At 44.6% G+C, this 23,548-nt stretch overlaps 1 protein-coding gene across 5 annotated transcripts; it reads right to left on the bottom strand.

Moving 5' to 3' along the window:
* Positions 1-2,479: 2,479 nt before the first annotated feature.
* LOC130254121 (potassium channel subfamily K member 16-like) lies at positions 2,480-22,762 on the bottom strand. Of its 5 annotated transcripts, XR_008840643.1 has the most exons (7): positions 22,442-22,762; positions 20,393-20,513; positions 18,646-18,812; positions 16,922-17,090; positions 13,705-13,865; positions 5,071-5,203; positions 2,480-2,923 (listed from the first exon to the last, which is right to left on the bottom strand). XR_008840643.1 is itself a non-coding variant. In XM_056493362.1 (6 exons), exons 1-6 carry the CDS (start codon positions 22,634-22,636, stop codon positions 5,168-5,170), a joined length of 849 nt encoding a protein of 282 aa, XP_056349337.1. In that variant the 5' UTR covers positions 22,637-22,762; the 3' UTR covers positions 4,594-5,167. The 5 variants fall into 5 exon arrangements, 4 of the variants coding, with proteins under 4 accessions (XP_056349337.1, XP_056349338.1, XP_056349335.1 ...); XM_056493362.1 differs by lacking the exon at positions 2,480-2,923 and having other exon boundaries at positions 4,594-5,203; XM_056493363.1 differs by lacking the exons at positions 2,480-2,923; positions 5,071-5,203 and adding an exon at positions 5,747-6,852 and having other exon boundaries at positions 22,442-22,761.
* Between the last annotated feature and the right edge of the window lie 786 nt (positions 22,763-23,548).

Here is a 23,548-nt window from a genome sequence, read left to right as displayed (position 1 = left end):
GGGGCTGGGCTGGTGGCTCATCCTGTCCCCCTCTGCATGGGGAGGTCACCCCATGCCCCCAGTGGAACCTTCTGCCCAGGAGCAGTGTGGTCTTCAGCACTTCTGCCTCAAGGTGCTCCAGAGATGATCCTCAGTTTGGGGAGGTCCAGGAGATCTGACTAAACCCCAAAGGGTTTGATCTGCTTCTGTCTTAGAAGAGCCCCACAGTGCCTGCTAGTCCCAATGGAGAGAGAATTTGGGATGTGCAGGCAGGTCCTTTCCTCCAGGAAAGTCAGAGATGTCCCCTCCAATGCTTGTTTCTGCCCTGTGCCCCAGTCTCTCCTTCATGCAGTCAATTCCCTTTGCTCTCCACTGTAACAAACCTCATCCTCCATCCCTCCTTCCTCTCCCTGGAGCATGCTGCAGTGGAGGGGATAAACACAGTTTCCCTTCCTTGCTCCAGGCTGTAATGCAACTTTCCCTATTTTCCCTGTCTGGTCTCCTAGGATCATCTCTAACAGACTTTGCAGGTTAACCCCAGAGTCAGCTCAGCTCTGTGCAGATTTGTAATGCAGGTATGTAAAGTAAACCCCAGAACATGTCCTTTTATTTTTTGGGGGGGGGTGGGGGGTGAGAATAAAGAAGGAATGTGTTAGGAATGTGTCAGCTGTAACAGCTGCAGCATGGAAAGGGAGAGCAGTTGGACCTGGGGTGAGAGTTGAGTTTCCACCAGGGGTACCCTTGGGATGCAGGAGGGGAAAAGGGAGAGAAAAGGACTGAAAATGCTTGACAAATGGGAGCTGAAAGAGGGCTTCAGTCTTCCATTCCTCCCTGCTGGTGGGGCTCAAGGACCTGCTTGTTTGAGTTTCACACTTTGCTTCCTTGGCCTCGAGTCCCATTTCTGCTTGTCCCAAATCACTGCTCCTGGCTGCATCTCATCTGCAAGGTATTCTCTGTGCAGGTTATTCCCAAACTGCTGCACTCAGATCCCTGAAGGGCTTGAGCAGAACAGCACCAGTGACTTAGATCCACCACACACCCTTTTCCTTGTGAATAACAAGGGCTGGAGCGTGTTTGCTGTGTCACAGCCCCTCTGAAGGGGCTGACACGTTTCACCAAGCAGGTACAAATAATTGCTTTACACTGCACAAAGGCAGTCGAGGGCCAGGGACTGGCTGTTAAAATGTTAGCAGTGACACTATGCCAGGCTCTGTGACAGCAATTCACCTTCATGTAATTAATTCTGAAGCTCTGTCACTGAATCTAGTTCTCCTCAGGTAAAGCCAGTGTTAAATAGGCTCAAAAACTTGCCGTGTCAGTCCACTTTGTACTTGAGAGGAGACATGTCCCTCGGGGTAGGGGGAAGGGAGGGGAGGCAAATATGCTGATGACTGAGAGACACTGAGATATGCTGGTAATGGGGCCAGCCAAGAGGCAGAGGGAGAATAAATAAACATAATTTGGAAGTGACAGTCTGTCTGGCATTGTACTGCTGTCTGCTAAGATTTCTGTTTTTAAAGGATGCAGTAATTTAGTGAAAGCAATATGGTGAAAGGGCTCTGGTATTATCGATTAGCTTTGATCCATAAATTTCTGCTGAGCTCCTTGAAAATGCATGAGATAAGGATGCAAGATAGATGGAGGCTGGATCCACACTGGTGTGCAGGTCTTGATGCAACACAATGTGACCTTCAGGACAACTAAAATGGGAATGAAGGGGCTTTTACTAGTCTGTGGCAGGTCTTGACTGGGTGTAAAACTAGTGAAATCATAGTAATCATAGAAAGCACTGAATAGTTTGGGTTGGAAGAGACCTTACAGGTCACCCAGCTCCATCCCCTGCCAGTTCCATGGGCAGGGACACCTTCCACGACATCAGGATGCTCCAAGCCCCATCCAGCTCTTCCAGGGATGGGGCACCACAGCTTTTCCTGGGCAACCAGTGGAACAGTTCTTACCCAAGCCCTTCAGGTCCTCCTGTACTTTGGGGAGACTGTGCTGGGCTGCAGTGGCAGGGAAGCCTGTTTGAAGGTGTCTCAGGATATGTGTGGATCCCTGTTGCTGAGCTGGCAGATGGAGGGGAAGCAGAAAAACCCAGTGGCTGGCAGAGCTGACAGGTCACCCATGAACCACCATGGATGCTGAGCTATTCCAGTACCCCAGAGCATCCTTTCTGTCACACATTTGCTCTTGGGTTTTGGTGAGAAGGTTGCAATCCCTTGGGGCATGGGAATTTTGTGAGACAAACCCTTATTCCTTGTGATGCTCTCTCTACCTGAGGTTTCTTTGCAAGCTTAAGTTGGGTGGTGTTATCAGAAATTCTTGTTCCCACTGGCAAATTCAAGCATCTGAGCCCTGTTTGGAGGAAATCTGAAATGTCAGGTTTCCACAGAGCCTGGAACTGGCAAACATTGCAAGATGCCAGCAAGTCTTTGCTGATTTTTCTTGGTGACCCTCCAGACAAGCACATTCTCAGATTCTGGTGATTCAACATTTTATTGCACTAGGGACCAGCTGTGGTCAGATTTGGCAAAGCCAATGGCATCTTGCCAGCTGTCAGGGCTGTGCTCAAGGCTGGAGTTTCTCCAGAGAAGCTGTGTGAGGAACAGACTATCCCCTTCTCATGGTTCAGAGGTAGAAGGGAAGCAGCTTATTTCAAGTGCCTGGTCTTGCAATGATCTCCAGAGTGCTCCAAGGACAACCAGGGAAATTGTGGGCTTTTCCTTGGACCATCACTGATTCCTCATGGTTTTTACACTTGCTAAGCTCTGTCCCACAGCATCAGGTCCTTTTGCAGATGATGCCAGAGCTCTCTCCACTCATCCTCCCACGGAAATCTGCACCCACCTGGCTCCAACTCAGTGACATATTTCCCATCCAAACATTGACTGTTTTTTAGGGATTAGGCCCTGCATGCTGGTCTTCAGTGGCTTGGATCCAAACCCTGGAAATGTCCATGAAGAAATTCCTGTTTGTTTCAGCTTTGGACCTGGTGCCAAGTTCTCAGCACTGAGCTGAGCACAAGCCAGGATCCTGCTGAAGGCAATATCTGATGCAGTACTATGTCACCCCTTTGGATTCCCTGTCTTCAGCTTTTAAACCCCAGAAAACGTGTTTTACTCAGCTCCCTAATGGTTATTCAAGAACACAAGATTGGAAGATGATTCCTTGAATCATCAAGGCTAATCCCCCATTCCCTCTGGCAACCATGCCACTCAAATCTTTGCAAAAATCTCAGTTTTAACCGTAATTAATCTGTTTGACCCTTTAAACCATGTCTAGCCTCTCATGCATGCTGCATCCTTTTTCTGCCCAACATGCAAGTGTGTTGTAGAGTCTTTTCTAGCAGAACTTGGCTGCTGTCATTATCAGCTAACACCTTCTACTCCCACCCCATCTGTGCCTGGCACTACTTTCATGCATAATACATCGATCATCTGCAGCCTGGTAGGGGGGGAAATCATCACTTCAAGTCACTTGTCTGAATTCAAGCTGCATCTGAGCCGTATCCTTTGCTGAATTCCATATCCATGGCTTGATAAAAGGGAGGGAAACCAGCGAGAAGACTTCAGGCTCCTCCTGTCTGCAAGAATTCCAAATCAATTATTGTGTTTATAAGCTTTGAGGGTCTTACAGGCCACAGTCAAAGCTGGTGGAAATCCATGCAAGTCTGAGGCACTCTTGCAGCAATGCCAGCTGATACCATGCAAAGGATAAGGGCTCTGTTGTGTTTGCTTATCTTGGTTTTCTGTAGTGCAAAACCTCTCCTCTTTTGCAGGTTGGATGAGCCCTTGGGAATATTTGACTGATTTTCAACTGCTCTGCTCTTCACTTACACCAGCATGGCTGGGAAGAGCACTGGTGTTTCATTCTGGAAGACAGATCTTCAAAGAGCAACATACACGTAACAAACTTGATTTTGAAGTCTCTCAGGAAGGCTTTGAAAACAAAGGCTCAAATTCCAGAGTAAGTAGAAAGACCTTGGTTCCTAGTGGTGAAAGCTTCCTACCAGAATTATTCCCAGAGGCAGTACAGACTTTGCATTTTGCCTCATCTAAATGCATTAGGAGGAGTATTAAATTTCACATGTGCTGCATATTGATGTAATTCTCCTGACATGTCTGTTTGCACCATTATGAAATAAGGGATTTCCTTTCCCTTTCTTTCCACATTTGCCTTGCTCCCTGGGGATCTCGAGGATATGATCCATTGGCATACAAGGATTATGCCTTTTACACAGAGGACTTAAAAAAAGCTTTGTCATTGTGCTAACAGAGGTCTTGGGACAGCATCCTGCATTAGCAGTGCTTGACTGAACTGACAACCTATGGCTGGGACAGATCCATGCATCTTCTGTGGCACCATCCCTCCAGCCCTGCTCAAACTTTGTGAGGATGAACACTCATCCTCAGGAGAACCCTGAGGGTCTTTTCATGTAAAAACAGCACCTCTGTACCCTACAACCTGGTATTTCCTTTGGTAATTTTTTTTTTATTTTGTTTTGGGATTTTTTGGGTTTTTTGTTTGCCTTTGTTTTGTTCTGGTTTTGGGTTTTTTTTGGTTTTTTTTTTTTTTTTTTGTGTTTTTGTGTTTTTTTGTTTTGTTTTTTTTTTTTTGTTTTTTTTTTTTTTTTTGTGGTGTTCAGGAGGAAGGGAGTGTTTAAACAAACAGCTCCCAAATATCCCCCCAGTTATCTGCAGGCACAAGATTAGTTTGGTGGATGCTCTGCCACCCTGCAAGCCCTGGAAGGGTGACCAGCAGTGGCCCTTGGGTCCCACACCTCTGCTGCCTCAATGCTTGTGACTCTCCTGCATCCCAGCTCCAGGCTGTGACAGGGATGATGTAAATTCCTGCTTTCAGCAGAGCTGAGGGCCTTTTCCTTCCCCAGAAATGCTGAATGCACTCAGTCTTGTGGGCAGTAAGGAGAGGGCAGAGTTCAAGGGAAGAAGAGGCAGAGTTGGGATTTTTTAAGCCTTTTTTTTTTTTCTTAACAGGCAAATTTAGATTGCTGAAAGAGAGCCATAAAATGAACTTAACAAGAAAAGGGAAATAGAGGAGACAACCTCAATTCTTTGAAAAGTCAGCACTGACCTGACTACACAGACTTGAGGGCATGCTGTCTTCCTTCTCTGGGAACACCTGTGCCTGTGCTCTCAGATCCTTTCTACAGGGCTGATTGCTCCATTTCTCAGCTCATCAGCTGGATGGGACACAGGAATGTGTACTGGAAGAGATGAATATGTATATGGTTAGAAAAGGCACTGGAGAACACACCTTGCTTTTACCTTCAGGTAAAGTTGTTGGCAAAGAACTTGTGATTCTTCAGAGCAAAAGTTATGAAGTTATATACATAACTTGAAATCTAAATACACATAGGTGATTATATATATATATTTATGTAAAAGTAGTGAGCACCTACACACAGGGAAGCACCCATGTAGTCTGCAGCAGCATTAATGACCATACAAAATGCTTGCATGCACAGCTGTAAACCACATTGGTTGATTTTGTCTGTGATTTGAGAACTTTGTCCAGGTGTGCTGGGAACCCTCCTGTCTGTCTGTCCCAGGCAGGGGAGCAGGGATTGAAGGAGTCTGTGGTGGGTTTTTCTGCATGGTTTGTGCTGTGCCTCTTTCTTGCTTGGGTTGATGGTGACACCTGCAGGCTCTGTCGTGTGTGTGCACAGCGACTTCACAGAATCCAAAAACACGGAATGGTTTGCATTGGAAAGAACAGAAAAGACCATCCCGTTCCCACTAGACCAGGCTGCTCCAAGCTCCAGCTTGGCCTGGAAAAGGGCTGGGATGGGGCACTCACAGCTCCTCAGGGCAACTGTGCCAGGACCTCAACACCCTATCAAGAAAAAATTTCTTTCTAATATCTAACCTAACCCTGCCTTCTGTCAGTTTGAAGCCCATTTCCCCTTCTCCTGTCCCTCCATGTCCTTTTAAAAGCCCCTCTACAGCCACAATGCACTTTTTGTCTCAGCTGATGGACACCTGTGCATAAAGGGGGTTTGCCTATCATGTAGGCTGATCCCAAAAAATCCCCACTCTCCATAATCCCACAGGGGAGAGTGCTCTGTCTGTCCTTCTTTATGCCACCTCTCCTCACCCTGCTGTCACCACACATACAAATGGCCTGGGTGGGGGAGTGGCAGCATTTCTCATTTCTGTAACTCACAGTTCTGCTTTTTGGCCTGTGTGAAGTAAATGTGGGCTTTGGGGGTTTTAGCATGAGTTTGAATTATCTGGTTTTGTCCTTGAACCATATCCACTGAGAACACCATGTGCCAAAGCAGGGGTCTGTATGGGAATTCCTGTCATGTTTTAACTTCCCAGAGAGCAGCTGGAAGGCACCTGGCTGCCACACCAAAGCCCTTCCCACTCCTGTGGCTGAGCACTGCCCACACTTCCAGTGCCAGATTGCACATTTCATGCACCAAAGTCCTGCTTCTCCCTTGACATCCCTAGAGGGTGTTTTCCCCCTTCACTGGTTTGGTTTGCCAAGGGCAGGCTGAGCCCCTGCAGAGACCTGTGAGATGAAGACTGGGAAGTGTTGTTACCAAACCCCAGCCCTAAAAATGACCCAAGTTTGAGCAAAAAGCGTGGGCAGCTTCTGTTGAGGCTTTTGCTCAGAGACCTGCTGCAGGCAAGGAATGGACTTTTACAACCACTACTGGAAATTCCTCCTTTTTGCTTCCCCCTGGTGATTTTTGGCTATTTGGCATCACCCAATTGTGCTACCACTGTTGTTATCACACTCAGCCTTTAAGCACTTTGGCCTTTTTGCTGGGCCATGTTCTCCAGGAGCTGCCCATGCATTTCTGGGACTCTGCTGCATCCATTCTTCATCCCATCACCAGCTTGAAGGCTGTAAGGAAGAAAAAAAATCAGGAACAAAAGGAATAAAGGGAAAAATACATTAAAAAAATTTATGTGTTGGACTTTTATACTGCCAGTTGGGAAAGTGGCTGAAATTCTGCAGAGATTGGCATTGATCTCTGATTTATATCCACTTTGGGGCAATATACAGGTCACAAGCCCAGCACTGATTTGCAACAGACTTGCACAACAGAGATGCTGAATAGCTCCTGCATGCTTTGTGAAGAGGCAGACTGCTTGGATAGGGAGAATTGGTGTCCAGCAACTGGAAGGTTCCCATACTGGGCTTCTTGTATCTTTCTAATTCTCAGGCAGTGCATATTTTATTTTGAGATTAATGCCTGGACTTCTGAAGTTGAGAATAGACAAATGAAACCTGCTTAGGTTTCATCCTTGGTTTCCAGTAAATCTCCAAAGCCATTTTAAATTTAAGACCTTAACCTTGCTTTTAAAGCATTCAATGAGTCATTTAAATGAAGGGAATGGTGATTTCTGGGGGACTTTCAGCACAAATTCTGACTTCTGGTCTTGATGCATGATTTTCTCCATGCCAAAAGATGAACAGTCATCTTTTACTTTGAGAAGCTGGATTCACCTCAAACCACATTTGTTCTTTGAGAACATCAGCATCTTTCTGGCTACTCCTTCTCAAGGAAGCCATCAGCTTAAACTGTAAATTGTACCTCCCTTCATTTTTCAATGACTCATGCTTGTTGTTATTGTTCTGCTTATCAGGGTATCTCTCTTTCTGGGGATGTATTATTTCATGCTTCAGCATCTCACCACTAAATACATATGTAATTTCCAACCACAAATATAGAGTAATTGAATGAGAAATTTGGATAGTGTTTATTCAGGAGGCATGTCTCCTAAATCATGTCAAACTGGTAATCAAATGGATTCAAAAATTGCCCTAATTTTATCCCAGCATAATGAGCCTTTCCAAACCCATGGTGGAGAATTACCCTAATTGAGTCCAGAACCACTTGTGATAGTAAATGGTGAGTTTTCTAAGCAGATTTGAGTTCCTGTTCTGGGTTGGAGGTGAGATTGGCTGCAGGGATGCAAGAGCATGGACAAGGCTCTTTTCTTAGGCAGCATTTTTGCTTCCCCCCATCTTTTTAGCCCCAGAACAGCTAAATATTGGCTTTACTTGTGATGTAGCAAAGTCAGTGCTGCCCCAGGCTGGTGCTCAGACATCCATGAGAGGATCCCAAAGGATCCCCTTTCCTCTCAGTGTGATACCTGGTGTGCAATCTGTGTTCAACACCACTTGGAATCCTGCTGGAATGGTACCAGGCACTTGGCTGGCACCAGAACCCAGGGGTTTTGTTTCTTTGGGTGTGATCATGAGGGATGGATTACAAGCAAGCCTTTGTAGAGTGATTAGTTGTGTTTGTTAAACCAGTTCTGAGCTGGATCCAGCCTTTTGGTCACGAGTCAGGCGAGAAAGAACAAGTCCAAGTGTGACAGAGTGGAAAACAGCATGTGGGTGGCCCATGCTTAGCAATTGCTGTAAAAAAATACATCCCACTGGCTGTGTGATGTTACATTAGCCAAGGTGTTCTGCTGCTTTGAGCAGAGGAGTGCCTCTGCTTCCAGAAGAAAAAATAATCTCTCCAAATGAACTGGATATTAATTGAGGGAGACCTCAAACGATCCCTAACAGCTCATATACTAATTAAAGACAGATCAAAGTGTAGTTTCTCCTGTTCTCTCTGGAGGCAATTGAATTTCTGAGGGGAAAAATAATTCCTTGTGGCTTTTCCTTGGTTTCAAGTGCAGAAGTGCACACTGTTTCCTAGCTGGCAGCAAAGATGTGGGTGATGCATGAGGAGCAGCAGAGACTGAATGCAGGAACATGCTGCTGCCATTTAATCCCAGATAATATATTTCACAATCCTACTCCTGGAGTTTTTCAGCAACTGGTTTAATGTATTGGAAAGTATTTGGCTTGCCTTGGAAATGTTTCCCGTTTGAAAACAAGCTGCAGTGGGAGAGCTGGCAGCTGCACAGGAGGCTGCTCTGTGAAAATTGGATTTCCCTGTGTGGCACAGTGGGAATGGGTCACAGGGAGGGCTTTGAGCAGCTCCCAGAAAAGGCTGCAGGCTGTGCAGATCTGCCAGTGGAGAACCCTTCTGCTTGGTCTCCAGAGGATTTCTGTCACTCTGTCACTTGGCACAACAGGGATTTTGGAACGGATTTACTCCTGGTGTCTGTCCCTTGGGCAAGGAGAACGTGCAGAAGAACAGCAAAGCTTGGCTTATACTCATGAATTAAAAATCTTGGGATTATTTTAAATCTCCAGATGTGGAGTAGAATCTCTGCTCTAATTCTGCTCTCAGTTCAAGTCTATTTTTTTTAACCTCAACAACAGAGCCACTGTCTGTGTCTAGTTTATCAGTGAGCAACACCAGGACACCTGGTCCTGGCTGAGAGAGCCAGAGGTCTGATGCATGAGTTTGGGATACACTGAATTTTCTCTGGGGCCCTGTTAGCTGCACAGGAATCAACAGTTCCCCCTTCCAGGGGTGATGTGGGGACAATTTCTGCTGCTTCTGTGCAATGCTCTGAGGATGATAATGCTGGAAAATGCTTGCTCCAGCCCAACAGGAGAGATTTGTTACCGTGCCTAAGCCCTTCTGGAGACAGATTTATCGTTCAGCTTAAGAACGAGGAACAATATCACATCCAAAAAAATTCTTCTCCCACCCTGGCTTGCAGCTTTCCCAGGCTTTCCCCTTGCCTTTCCCAGCAGAGAGGACCACACACCCTTTGGTGCTGGTTCTTCCTTCCCCATATCTGCAGCTCCTATCTCCACCCCTGCTGCTGCATGAGGCACTGCCTGCCCTCCAGGCCCCAGATCCTGCACACAAACTTGCCTTTTTGAACATTTTTTCTTCAGACCAATCCCTTTCCCTGTGGGACAGGGGGTGGGAATGCGTGCCTTGACCCTGAAACAGAATTTGTGCATGGGAAGTTTCTGTGTGCTCCCCACCGTGTGTGCTGCCAGTGAGGATCCTTCTCGTGATGGTTTGGTGACAAAAAGCCACCACATCCTCATCTGGCCTGCACAGAGCTGTCTCAGCGTGGGCACAAGGCAGGGACCTCAGCTGGACCATCTGAGGTGCTCATCCCCATCTCTTGCTGGAGAATGAGGCATTTTTCAGCCGTGTGAACTGGATAGAAATGCAGGGTGGTGTCCTCTGGCTCCCACCACCAAGAGGGAGCTGCACAGTGGGAGGTGGAGAAAAAGCTGCCCAAAGCTGGCAGGGATGTGAAGGGAAAGGGTCTGCAGCACACAGCCACTGGAGGGCACAAGGAGCAAAGCTAAGACCCTCTGCAGGAGGGAGGATTTTTGAATGAGCAGCCTTCTTTCTCACAGCAGCTGAGTTTCTCCTGAGAGGTTTTTTTTTGTTTTGTTTTTTTGTTTTTTTTTGTTGTTTTTTTTTTTTATTTTTTTTTTAATCCTTGCAAATATGTTTTCTGTGTTCCCAGGCTGGCATTTACAGTTGAAGGGACACCTCAATTCTTGATGCCTGAGGATGGACAGTGTTGGAACCCTGAAGCCTGGGAGTTTTGAGCTTTCTGTGCTTTCTGGCACTGACCCCCTGGAGAACACTGCTTTTGAGCTGAGGCCTTGGAGAAGCTTCCAAATTTGAGTGATGGAGTTAAAGTCAATGGTGTGTAGTTAAAATTGAAGTGTGTAATTTCACATGGTGGAAGGTTTTAAATTTAAGGGTTTTAGAATACAGTAATAGGTATGGGACAAGATAGAGGTTTTTTGGGTATTGTCTCTTTCTTTCTTCCTTTTTCTTCATGTTTTTGGGTTTTTAGTTAAATAATTAGTGCTACCCTATGGACCACAAGAGGTTGGTTATTAAGTCAAAAGTATAAATAATATAGGTCTTAGTTCTTTATGAAACTGTTTAGCTTTAAAAGACCTTGTAACCAACTAAATTCACCTCCATTTTGCTTGCTTTTAGCTGGTAACTAAAACTGTTGCAAAGCTCTCTATACTTTAAATAAGATTTACTAAACAGCCAAGTCCCAGCACAAGAAAATTCATCTCCTTCATGTTTTTAATCCTGACTCTGAGTGAAACAGAAAAAAAAATAAAAACAAGCCACTAATTAAGTGGTGCAGTTACAGGACCCACAATGGTGATTCCTGGCTAATGTTTCCTGATCCTCTTGCCTTGGGTGGCTTTTTCAGTCCCTCTGTGCCACCCTGGAGCATGAAGGAAGAATGAGATAAAATGCCTGCACCCCATGGCAGTAACTACACAGGACAGAGGGAATCCTGGAAGTGGGAATGCTTGGGTTTCAAGGTCACTGTTAAACACCCACCAGAGAAAGGAATGAGAGTTTGTCCTGTTTTGTTCCAAGAGCCACTGCCTGGCTCTGTGCTTGCTGTTTACAGTCAGAGTCCATGGGATGTCTCTCTTGCCCTTCCTGAAATGTCTGAAAAAAGGCATCTTTGGTTACTCTGTGTTACAACAGGACACCAGCAGCTTGTTCCAGGGATGAGTTGTGTTATTTGTCACAACAGGGAGTAGTGGGAAGAAGTTGAAGAAACCCTCTGCTAGGTCTGGGTGTTGTCAGACACCAGGAATTGGCATGGAAGGAATTATGAGAGACTGTGCAAATTGCACCCCAAGGCAGGACTATCTTACTCCCTAAACCAGCCCTGAGAGTCCCTACATGAGACGAGGAGTGGGGTTTATGATCCTTCTAGGAAGGGCCGGGGAAAAAAAAAAAAATGATGCTTAGAAAATAATGATGTTAATGCTCAGTGAGAGGGGAAACCAGAAAGGTGAAGAGATCCCTGCCTGGGAACATCCAGCTGCTTTCTCTGCCTGGCTCTGGTGTTGTCCAGTGGCAGCAATAGGATTCTGGCTTGTACAAGGATCTCTGTGTCCTATGATACCCCTGCTACCTTCCTTGATTTCAGTCAGATCCTGTTCCTGCTGCCCCAGAAACACTTACTGACAGTGAGACGTATGAGGTGAGAAGTCAGCTGTGAGAGTAATACTGGAAAATAATTTGTGGAGGGAAAGAAAGTACATATTTAGCCAGGTCTACATGCCAGGTCTTGAAACAGCAGAATTGCTTTGGCAAGAAGCATAGTTCTGTTTGACTGAAAAAGTTATGAATCCAGCTTCAAGGCTGACTGCATCTTTATGACCTGAAATTGCTTTATAGCTGTAATTTATTCTCCCTTTCATACAGGAATAACTCTGGCATGGGCTGGTCATGCTGTAAATAACACCCAGAGAAAAGAATTATTATTCATTCTGACAAAACAGGAGCTTGAGGGGTTCACAATGATCTCTCAGGTGACAGGTCAGCACTGTCACAGTGAGGGACCTGGTGTTCTAAAGCTGCCTTGGGGGTCCTGTGGGTGCTGATGTGAGCTCAGCATTTGGGCAAATCCGTGGATTTTGATGTACAGAGACCCCACCTCCTGCATGGGCAGCTTGTGCCACCAGCTGCTGGCAGAGGGGCTGGTCCCCAGAGCTGCCTGACCCTTGCACTGCTGGGGGATACATCAGGCATGGTCAGAGCTGGTGCTGGGCTGCTCTGACTTTGGTGTGACCATAAACACACATGGGATGTTTCACCTCTATGACTGTGTCTGCCCCAGCTGCTTTGCCAGCTCCTCAGGGTTGGCTTTTCATGCATTTTTTGGCACACAGAAAGCCTGTGGCACATAGATCCACCCTTGGAAGGCCACAGTCTTCACCCAGAAGTGGCCTGCAGGCCAAACAGCACATCTGAAAAACAATGCCCAGATCTGACATCTTTTTTTTCACCTGGTTGAAAGTTTAAACACTAATCACCCTTGGAAAGCAACAGCACCATAGGGTCATTGCTAAATGTCTTCATAGTTCCTATGGAATCAAAATATAGCAGCAAGGACTCCTCCCTTCAGACTGGTCTCCATTCTTATTAAAAACTTACAGAATAAAAAGATTATAAAAATTGAATTAAAGACATGGGTTTATGTGTTCTTTATAAACACCATCAGAAAGGTTTTTCAGAGCCACAGGGATAAAAGCTGAAATTGCCTTTATTCATCTTAGTATAAAACAGGAAGAGGTAGAATCAATCATTTCTAACATGCTAACCTTTTCATAACCCTGTCCATTAGATGCCTCTAGTGTCTCTGAACTGAGCCCAGGTCTTGTCATTTAAACATGTCTTTCAGGCCATAACACCTTATCTAATATGATGGCTCAAGTCAGGCATCTATTCAGTTATATATCCTTATTTCTTCTTCCAAAAGTGCTGTGCAATGCCCCAGAAAAGCTTGTGCATGTCAGTTCCTGGAAGAGACATGATTTCTTGCAAGCTGCAAAATCCAAACAGAGCCCAGCAAGCTCTTCCATGCTCCTCCTCTGCATTTTTGTGAAAGCACCTTAAAAACACCTTACAAAGCAAGTGCACTTCTCAGGCTGTCAGCACAACCTAGCTGCAAACTGAGGAGCAAATTTCTTACCATTAATATTCAGGCTTTGTGTAACTGTGAGTCTTGAGTTCTAAAAGGTCATATCTCAGCAAAAGGTAGGAGAAATTTTATTTCTATGGGAAATAAAATTATTTCTTTAGAATAATTAACTAGCAATTCTCCAATGAAGAATTCAATTCTCACATGTTATAGCATTAGTTTTGCTATTAGAAAACACTTTTTTTTCATTTTTTGTGTGTTCAGAATCTGCTGTTAATGACTCCATTTTATGTGCATCCCCTCCAGCACGTGGTGGTAGCAGTTCTTCTTCTGGAATAAATTGAACAGGCCAGTATCTTCTTTGCTGGCTTTCTACTTTGTCCTTACTCACCTTTCCAATTTGCTGGAGATCCTTGACAATTATTTTTTCAGTATCTTCTAGTACTGTTGTCAATAAATTAAACAGCAGAGCAATCCAGGCAAGGCCAAAAAGAATCCAAATGGCCACAAGCACTCGATAGTAGGAAAAGTATTTCCTGTCAGACTGTTTGCCTGAAGATAAGGGGGGAGAAAGAAGGAGAAAATTAACAAGTTAAAATTGCTTTTGCCAGTGTAAAATGGAACAGCCTAATGAATTCATCAATATGTTTTATATTGAGTACTTTAAGGTGACTTTTTTGCTGTAGTTGAGATTCTCAGCTCCATAGCATTAGTTTAAGGCTGGGTAATTCTCTTATTGCTGCAATAAATTTATATATGCAATAAACATGATACAAATATCCTGGCCAGTCAAATGACACACTGGAATTGAAGTGAATCATTCTGTGATTCTGTGATTGAGGTGAATTACCATCAGAACAGGTTATTTTTTCCCCCTTACTGCATATCAATCCCAGTTCAACTGCTGCACGTACAGGTAAATGAAATAATGTGGGAAGTAATGTTAAATTGTATTATCTAGGAATTATACCCAAACTCCCAAAGCACAAAAAGCAGAGCACAGTGGGCCCTTATATCCACACAACTATTATTATCTGGGTAATTGTAATTCCCTGTATTTCTACAGAGTGTGATTATAACCTAATAAATATTTCCTTTCAATTACAGATACCTGCCATCACACAAAGAGAATAGCTGCAATCCCTACCTCACTCTTGAATGGCTTCAGGAGCTTCCTCCACTTAAAAAACACATGGCTGATGAGAATTCACTGACACATGCCAAGAACAGAAGTTTCTATGCTGGAAACCAGTGGACCAAAGCTTGTTTCATGCAGTCTGATCCTCTTAGCATCAGCCAGTCCCTCACACCCACTGTTCTGTGTGGGTCATTTTGTTTGATCCTTCAGATGTCAGCAACCCACCCCCAACCTATAGACAGCATTTGCTTGGTCCCACACAGTATTATCATCATGACACAGGTGTACCACATCACCTGTATCTGCAGGAACTGTGGATATTGGTGGTGCTGCTCATGGAGTGCTTCAAGTCACTGCCAAAAGTGACTTCACATAGTTGATAACCCCACAATGTGCATGGACAGGGAGATCACCACAAACCTCATGGTGAACCTGCCCAGGAGGAGCCCAGGTGCTGGCAACTCTTTTCAAGTCCTGCAGTACCCTGCACTGCATAGATTAATGTGCAAGATTTGTGTTCTTTGTTATCCAAGAGCTCTGGAAATGGGGCAGCAGTGGGCAGGTTTGTCCTCATGGATAGATATCCAACAGCTGCTTCTTTTTCTGCTGCTGGCATTGAGCTGGCAAAGTTGTACCCTTGGTACAAAGCATCTCCTTGTGCTCTTATCTGGGGTTAGCAAAGCCACAAGTAATATCTTTGTAATGTTAACCCAAAATTTGACTTGACTTGAGCAGGGAATATTCAGTTAACAACCCACAGGGAGTTCTACCCTAGAGGTATCACCTGGAGGTACATGTATCCCCAACAGCCAAACCCAAGCTGAGCCATCTTCCAGCATCTCTACCTTCCCCAAACAGGCTCAGCTACAAACCAGATTTGAATTACTGAAATGCAAATCAATTCAAACCTGTTCTGTTCCACTTGGCCAGCACAAAACCATTTGTCATCTGTAAGCAATTCTCAGTGCATAATTCTCAGAGCAGTCACTGATTCTGCTTGCTTCATTGTGAGGATGTGAAGCAGTAAACTTATCAACATCTTACTACTGTTATTAAGGCAAATTAAGATAAATACTGGCAACAAAAAAATATTTCAGCTCCAGTAAGTCATCCTAATGAAGATGAAATCATAGAGCCACGAAGCCTCTCTAATTGTTAATTTGTAAATAACAATTAGAAAGTTAAAATACAATTAGTTATATTTGTAAAGTAATATGGCTGCAGAGGAGGAAAGTGCTATGGGAGTCATGGTTTTCAGGCTGTGACTCACTGTCATTATTATAAAATCCCTGTGATTTGGACAAGGAAAGACACATTTTGACATTCAGTTTTTGTCCTGCTTGGCACCAGCCCCTCCCCTCCATTGTACAGCAGACTGTTTCAAGGAACAGATTTAGAGAAATTACGGTCAGCAGTGACACATCAGTGCCTGGAAAAGTCTGTGGGCTCCCTGTGCCAAAGTCATCAGCCTTATGTAAGAAATTCTTCCAACCAGGGAGGCTCCAAGGCCTGTCTGCACTTCTGCAAGGCTGGAGAGCTTGGGGTTTGTTGAGTGGTGATGTCTGTCCATCAGAAAGTGTGTGAGGCTTCCAGATCCTCTGTGGGGACAGCACTGGTGCAAGTACCAGCTACAGATTTCTTTGCAAATCCCCACTGGGGAGAAGTTCAGGCTGGCAAGATGGTGGCAGGACAGGCTGTTGTAGAGAAATCTTGGATTCTCCATGGAGTTCAGTTGTTTTCCTGCTTCTTCTGTGATTTGGCTCCTGGTAATTATTTTGCAGGTCCTTTAGAAACTTATTCCATGGAGAGTGTATATGGTCCAGCAGATCCAAGGAAATGTTTGGAGAAGCGTTCCAGAATGCTTGAGTGCAGCTTAAACAATGTTTCTTCAGGGGAAATCCTAAACTATGGCTTGTGAGGATAGAAAACCTCCAGAGATACCCAGGAGACTAAAGAAGGCCACTTTTGCATGATGTATATATTTAAGCCCCACTTCTAATACTGGGAATAGGTTTGCCCAATTTCCCATGACTGGGATTTCCACCTCGTAGTCTGCTGTGTGAAGTCATACATTCTAAAACATGATCATTTATTTCTTCACTCTACACTGTGAAAAATAAGTCTGAGATAGCTAAAGCAGTGATACAAACCTTGTTGTGTACAACTGTCATAAACTGTTCCCTCTTGGTAATAAAAATTCCACTTTCCCTTCCCTCACCCTTCCCTCATCAAAATACTTGTCTTCTTTGCACCTCAAAGCACCTAATTTCCTTATATTTTGATGACTTTGTGCTTTTGTCAGCATATGCAATCCCAGGGGACTGAGTATTGCCCCCCAGAACGGTACATGGCAAGGACTAAGGCAAAGACTATTGACAGATATTTCTCTACAGCACATCCAGTCAACCCATGGGAATTACAGTCATTATCCTGATGTTTGGACATGTTTCCTCTCTGGAATCCACCTTACCTACTACATAATCTCCAAAGCCAATGGTGCTGAGGGTGATGAATGCAAAGTAAATTCCTTCACTGTAGGACCAGCCCTCTGTTATCTGGAAGAAGACTGATGGCAAGCACAGAAAAACCAGGATCCCCGTGGCCAGGAAGAACAAAAGGGTCAGAAATTTGATCTTCTTCTGAAAAATAAACCAGTCCAATTATAATCATGATTTGAAACACAAGTAAGCTATATGTAGTGGTGGCTATTCAAAGTGGGTGGCTATCTGGGATCACAAGGACTAAAGGATTTCCTCTGAATGCTTTTCCTCTGGAAATATCTTAGTCTTGGTTAGCAGCAGGGGAAGGCAGGTGTTATGGGTGCTGCATGTCCACAGAGGCTCTGGAAGATGCAGTCTTTCACCTGATTGTATCAATGACTGTGACTATTGGAGGAATTCCTATCTAATGACATTTACCAGAGTCAAACCATTTCCACTTATCACCATACAACTTCGTTTTTTATTTTTTAGGTATTTAGGGTTGGCACCTAAATTCAAATTTGCCTGGGAAAAGAGTCTTTTAAAATAAAAAATAATTGCACCATTACTGACAGTACTATCTTCAAAGTCTTGATTATTGACTTTATTTCTCATTGCATCAATGTCACAATTTGGCTCCTACCCAGTGGATATCTTACTACAAAAAAAATTTTAACTAATGAGCTCTTGATAAAGAAGAGTCTGGACAGTGACTTTTGAACCATTCTGCTTCCCAGCAGTCATGAAGGAGCTTTAACTAGAGAACAAGACTTGATTTATGTAGGGATGTATCAGCCAGACACACATAGTTTCTATGTATAGAATTTTCCAAATCCAGACTGCCTGGAAATAAATGGCAACTGCTGGATAACTTTTCATGCATTCATGTATTGTGTAGATGCTTGAGTCTGTATCTGATTGAGCCTTATCTTCTATTTAGGTTTCCCAGATATGACAAGAAATTCAGCAACCTGAACAGGGTTATCTGTAGCAATCATACCTTGTCCTGAAAGAGAATTACAGTAGGAGACACAGAAAAGCTATTCTCACTTCCTCAGCAGTGCTGAGAGAAGGGGAGGAGGTGCAAATAAATTGGGGCATAAACCAGACAAAAGACCTCCTGTCTGTAGCTTGTTACAGGTGCCTCCTCATCTTTCAGCAACTGGGCTCAAATGGACAACTTCAGCCTGATCTTCCTTTCTGTCAAAGTGAAGGATGGAGAGGGACTAAAGGACTGGGTAATCACTGAGGAGGGGTAACACACTATGCATTCAGTCAAAATCCACTGAAACATCTACACCTCACCTAATTTTTACAGCTTTGCACAGCTCACTTGCTTTTTGCTGCCTCAAGATGAGATATTAATCACCCTTACTGGTTTTAAAGGGATGCATGCACTCCCCTAAGGTGCTGGCTCCTGAGATAAGTGTCTCAAGAAGTGGGGTGGGATGCCCACTCTCTCCACTGATTGCTGAAGGGGGCTGGATTTCTGCCATCTAGATGGGAAGATAAAATGCATCCCTGTGTCTGAATATCTCCTCTATGGCTGACATGTCTGCTTAGCTCTGCAAGTGAAGATTGTCTCTTTTCCTGCCCTAGAATAAAACCTAACCCAGCACAAGAGCAAATGTAATTGAGGATAAGGCAGCATAAAACTTGAGAAAAACACTAGAAATGAACACATAACTGTGCTTGGATAAATAAAACCAATTACCTTTCTCATTCCTTTCTCATACAGGAATTTCCCCAGCTTTTTACAGAGCAGTGAGAGCATCTTACCAACACGGTGCAGAAAAACAATGTTCAGAGGGATTCCAAAAAGGGCAAAAAACACACAAAAGATCTGTCCCCCAGCAGTTTTAGGATGTAATGTGCCATAGCCTACAAAAAAAAAAAGGGTCAGAGGAGATATTTCAAAGAACTGGAGAATTCATAGTCACATTCACCCCTACTCCAATCCAGCCCGTTTTGACCCTAAAAGATGTGGCTAATGCTTTTTAGCTTTTTTTCCTCTGAAAAAGGCAGTAAGCAGATGAAGTTGTTCACCCTGCATGTCTGGGGGAATGCAGAGAGCACTGTGTGTTCCCAGCACAGCCTTAGTGGGAACAAGAACACAATCAAGGAGTAATTATGGGAAACATGCTCTGTCCTGTGACAAATACATGGAAAGGCAAAAAATAGAAACCTGAGGATCTGGAAGACATCAGGGCTGGAGTTCCAGGATGTTAGAATCACATGCAGCCGTCTCCAGCTTCTTATTGCTCTGCCTGTGTGCTGGTGACCTCCCTGGCTACATCCCAGTAAGTTGCTGTGTCCAGATACTGACTCCAGTCCCAAGGCAGTGCAGGGTGCATTAGAATAGATGGTGCTAATTAGCCCAGACCTTGCTGGTGGGTGATTTATTCAGGCCAGAGGGACATTTGTCTTTAAGTCCTACTAGGAGAGGATTTATCTAATGGAACAACCCCAGATATGCCCTTTAGTCTTAAGACTCTTGGACCCCATGAGGTAGTCCAAGTGCATGAGTACTGAACTTTGTGTATGTCCTTATGCTGTCACTGACCCTGGGAAAATGCATTTTCAAGCACAGTTCAACTCAAAGCACCCATTACTTTGAAAATGCTACATTTTCTTTGGGGGAAAAGACAAAACAACTGAGTGATTTTTGGACTACTAGATTCCCAAATGCACAAACTGTCTTGTGCTCCCTGGTGCAGGAATATTCCAATTTTAATGATGGGTCAGAACCTTCCCTTTTAAGCAGATCTCCCTGTGGGCTCAGGCAGCACCTACACAGCTCCAATGATACTGGGACACTACTGGGACCCTTGGGACATGTCAAATTCACAAAGCAGTGAGGCAGATGTGCTTAGGGGCTGGTGGGAGTGAGGCCTCAGCACCACTCTGTAAAAACACAGATCTGACTTCCACTGCATGACTGTGAAGCAGGTGCCAACAGTATGCCAATAGTATTCTCAGCATTTGCCTTTACCCTTTCCCATTTTTTTCCTCCTGCCATGTTGCTAATTGAATATGTGAATTAACAACTCAAAACAGGTTATGGAGACAGTGCTCAGGCCCCAGCAGGATTCACTCCTTTCCTTACATTTTTTTATGCTTTACAACACTCTTAGATTTAAAGCCTGGAATAACACCAGGAAAGTGAAGTTTATCTCCCACCCACAAATATCAGCAGAGTGAACATTATAACAGATGACTTGAAAAGAAGAAGCAAGTGGGAAATAATAGGAAAGGCCACTGATACTTGACAAGCCAAAATAAAGCATGAAGAGCTGTGCAGTGGGAAGGGTTTAGGACCAAGTCCATATTTACTTGCCATCCATGACAACAAATGGCTGGAGATTTTATCCTGGAAAGTGTTATCTATTCATGTCCTACTAACCAGACATACTAAGCATCATCACACACAAGCACACATAAATGGAAAGCATTAGACCTACCTATTGTGGAGACAACTGTGCCTGCAAAGAAGAAGGAGTTGCTGAAATCCCAGTTGCTCTCTTCAAACTGTGACTCATTTCCAACAGGGTATACTCCATTCTGAATGGCTTCAATCAGGTTCTGGGAGGGAAAGCAAAGTTTGGTATCATCATGACTGCTTTTCTCAACTGCTTGATGCAAAAATAATACAGTTTTAGCCAACTACTGCTCCATTCCTGCAAGTACCACTCACCTCACTTCAGAGCCTGCCTGACACTATTCACACCTTCACCTCCAAGGCTGGGATGACATTATCCAGTGGTTTGGAGTAACCAACTTCTGCCCTGTTTGTGCTGACTGCTCTAGTGGGTGTTTGGAGAGAAATTGTTTCTTTTAGTGTGACCAAGGCCCTTGTTTCTTTCAGGCCAAGTAGTTTGGAAAATCATGACCCTGTGGGTGACTGCGATGTGGCAGAGCACTTGTTTAAGAGATGGGGGTGGCTGGTTGTTGGATTTGGACTTGAGATGGCAGTGGTGGATCCAAGGTCTGATCAGTCATCTGTATGATCAGTGGCTCTGATCCCTGCCAGGGGTGTATCAGTGAGATGTGGCAGAGTACACATGAGAAACACTGAGAATTTAATTTCAAGTCTGTGTTTTGATTAGTGCCACAGAATTAAATTCAGAGAAAGTCCATTGATTTGCAAAGCCTGACATACACACTCTTCTCCAAACTGTATGCATGAATACACATAGATAAATTTACACATTTACACACACATTTGCAAGTTTGCCTAAAGGCTTGACTAAATATTTCTTCTACACCTCTCCAGTGCTATCATTTATCACTTTATGCATTTTCAGATTCTTCCTTGGTTTTAATTCTAAGTGCTGTTATTTTTATAATCTCTTTTTTCTTTTAAGTTAATAGGAAATTTAAAAAGCAAACTGTATCCAGTTGTTCCTGTCTTTAGCAAACAGAGAACATTGGACTGGATATCTGGAAGGCAGGCTGGTTTGTACAGAAACAGCTGAGATAAAATGCAGGACAGAGCCCTCCCAGAAACAGGACAGTGCTGGAATAAATTGCACCAGTAAAATCTTCCTCTCTGCTTCTTCCCTCACTATGTTTTTTGCTGATGTCTCAGAAAATCGAGGCTAACAAAAATAATTTCCATAGCCCTTGCACAAAGACTTCTTTGTCTTAAAAGCTCATCTTTTAAAATTTTTTTTCCTTCTTGAAAAGCTTATATTTTTATTTTTTTTAAAACCTTCTCCTCTACCCATAAAAAACAAGATGAAGAGGATGCATGCATAGGTGAAACAGGGGCTGAATTGCTGGTTGTGCTTTTATGAACACCAGTTCTTCCCCACATTTCTTTATTGTATGAACTGGCCCATTAAGAGCTCTGCTAGTTTTCCATGTGGAAATGCTTCCAGCAAGACTTTAACTCCTCATTTTTTCCTGCATTATAGCAGACAGAGCTATGAAATAGCAAGTTTAAGAGATAGCCTCATTCATCTTCATCTTCCTGTGCCATGACCAGAAATATTTTCCCCTGGCCAGGCTACCTATTTCACTTCTGCAGCATCCTCCAAAACTACACTTTGATCATGCCACCCTCCTTGTAGTTATTTGGAGGTTTTTCAGTTGTTTTTTGTTTTTTTTTCCCATACAGACCTTTCCTTATTGTTCCTTTGCTCTGTGACGCTGTTTGGCAGCCACACCTCTCCATTTCAGACAGCCTCATTTTTCTTGCCATGCCACCCATTGTGTATGAGCACAGCCCCACTAAAAGCAGTACCAAGGAGGCAAGACCCCAAAAAAGCAGGATATTTTGTGATGGGGATTTTTAGCAGCTAACACACAAGGTTTTGTCCAGCTACACAAGCTGTACTTGCCATCAGAGTGAGCTGCCTGCTCACACTAGAGAGGGGTTTGCTGGAAGCATCCAAGTGACCACAACCAGAAGGAAAGCAGTGAGAGTTACCTGTGTGGCAAGGATGAGCAGGAAACAACTCTGATGGAGAAACAGGAGGGAGAGAGGACTTCAGCAGGGCTCCACTCACCTTCATGAACTGCTCCATCTCCGGCACCGTGAGCTGTGTGAAGTTCTGCAGAAAAGCCTCCTTCATTTGGGCAGCTGCCATTTTCTCCTGCTTCTCAGCAGTCCTCTCCAGAGCCTGGAACACAGCAGCACCCACCAGCAGGTAGACAAAGTAGCCAGCCACCAGCAAAGCTGTCTGCAGCTTGTCACTGCACATGGCCTTCAGTGTGACACTGCAGGGGACAGAGAGGTGGCGATTGTAAATCCCTCACACTCCTGGGAAGCCTCCCCCGGGCAGGAAGAGCCCTCCCAGCTCTGGTTTCCGCTGGGATCCTGCACTGGCAGGGACAGAGAGCTGCCAGATGCATTCATTGGGAAGCTGGAGGGGGAAGAAACCACAAAGAACCCAACCCCCCCAAGAAAAAACTTTCCATTCTCTGGGCTGCATGCTGTTTAGGGATTTCCTCTTGTCTGTGAAACTCTCCCTTGCTGAGTTCTCAGGAAAAGTGTGTCAGGATTTGAGGAGCTGGCAGGTGGCCATCTCCTGCTCAGAAGGCTCTGGGGACAGGTGAGGACAGTCTGTAAGGAGTCCACAGGAGAGTTTGCTTGGAAAACCATTGTTTGCCCACCTGTGTCTCTTGCTGAGTCCAAGAACTGGATTCCAGGGAAAGCCTCTGATTCCAGGAGCTCCTTCTTGCCCTTAGTCAGGAGCAGCCTCAGGGAAATGCAGCTGGACTGTCCTTTTGGGCTTCCCTTGTCTGCCTGCAGCCCTGCAGAGCCTCAGCAGCTCAGAGCAAAACCTTGGACACATGGACAAATGGCTGTGGGTTGAGTGTGTGCCAAACCTGAACAGGTTCTTCTGCCAACAATCCCTCTGCAGTGCATCCAAGGGAATACACTACACTCTACTGGGTGCACAGTTAGATGGATAAACAAGGGGCTTTGCCATCAGATCCGTGGAGTCACAGAATCATAGATTTGTTTAGGCCCTTCAGATCGAGTCCAGCCATTAACCCAGCAGTGCCAAGCCCATCACTAACCTGTGTCCCTCATGTCTGATGATCTTAGCAGTGGCTTTGATTCTCTGTTACCTACAGCAGTGTAGCCTCTGCTGGTTTCAGAAGGATGG

This window comes from Oenanthe melanoleuca, chromosome 5 (genome assembly GCF_029582105.1).
Source record: "Oenanthe melanoleuca isolate GR-GAL-2019-014 chromosome 5, OMel1.0, whole genome shotgun sequence".
In the NCBI taxonomy this organism is placed as follows: Eukaryota; Metazoa; Chordata; class Aves; order Passeriformes; family Muscicapidae; genus Oenanthe; species Oenanthe melanoleuca.
The sequence above is the reverse complement of the archived record's forward strand: the minus strand, read 5'-3'. Positions and strand labels throughout refer to the sequence as shown.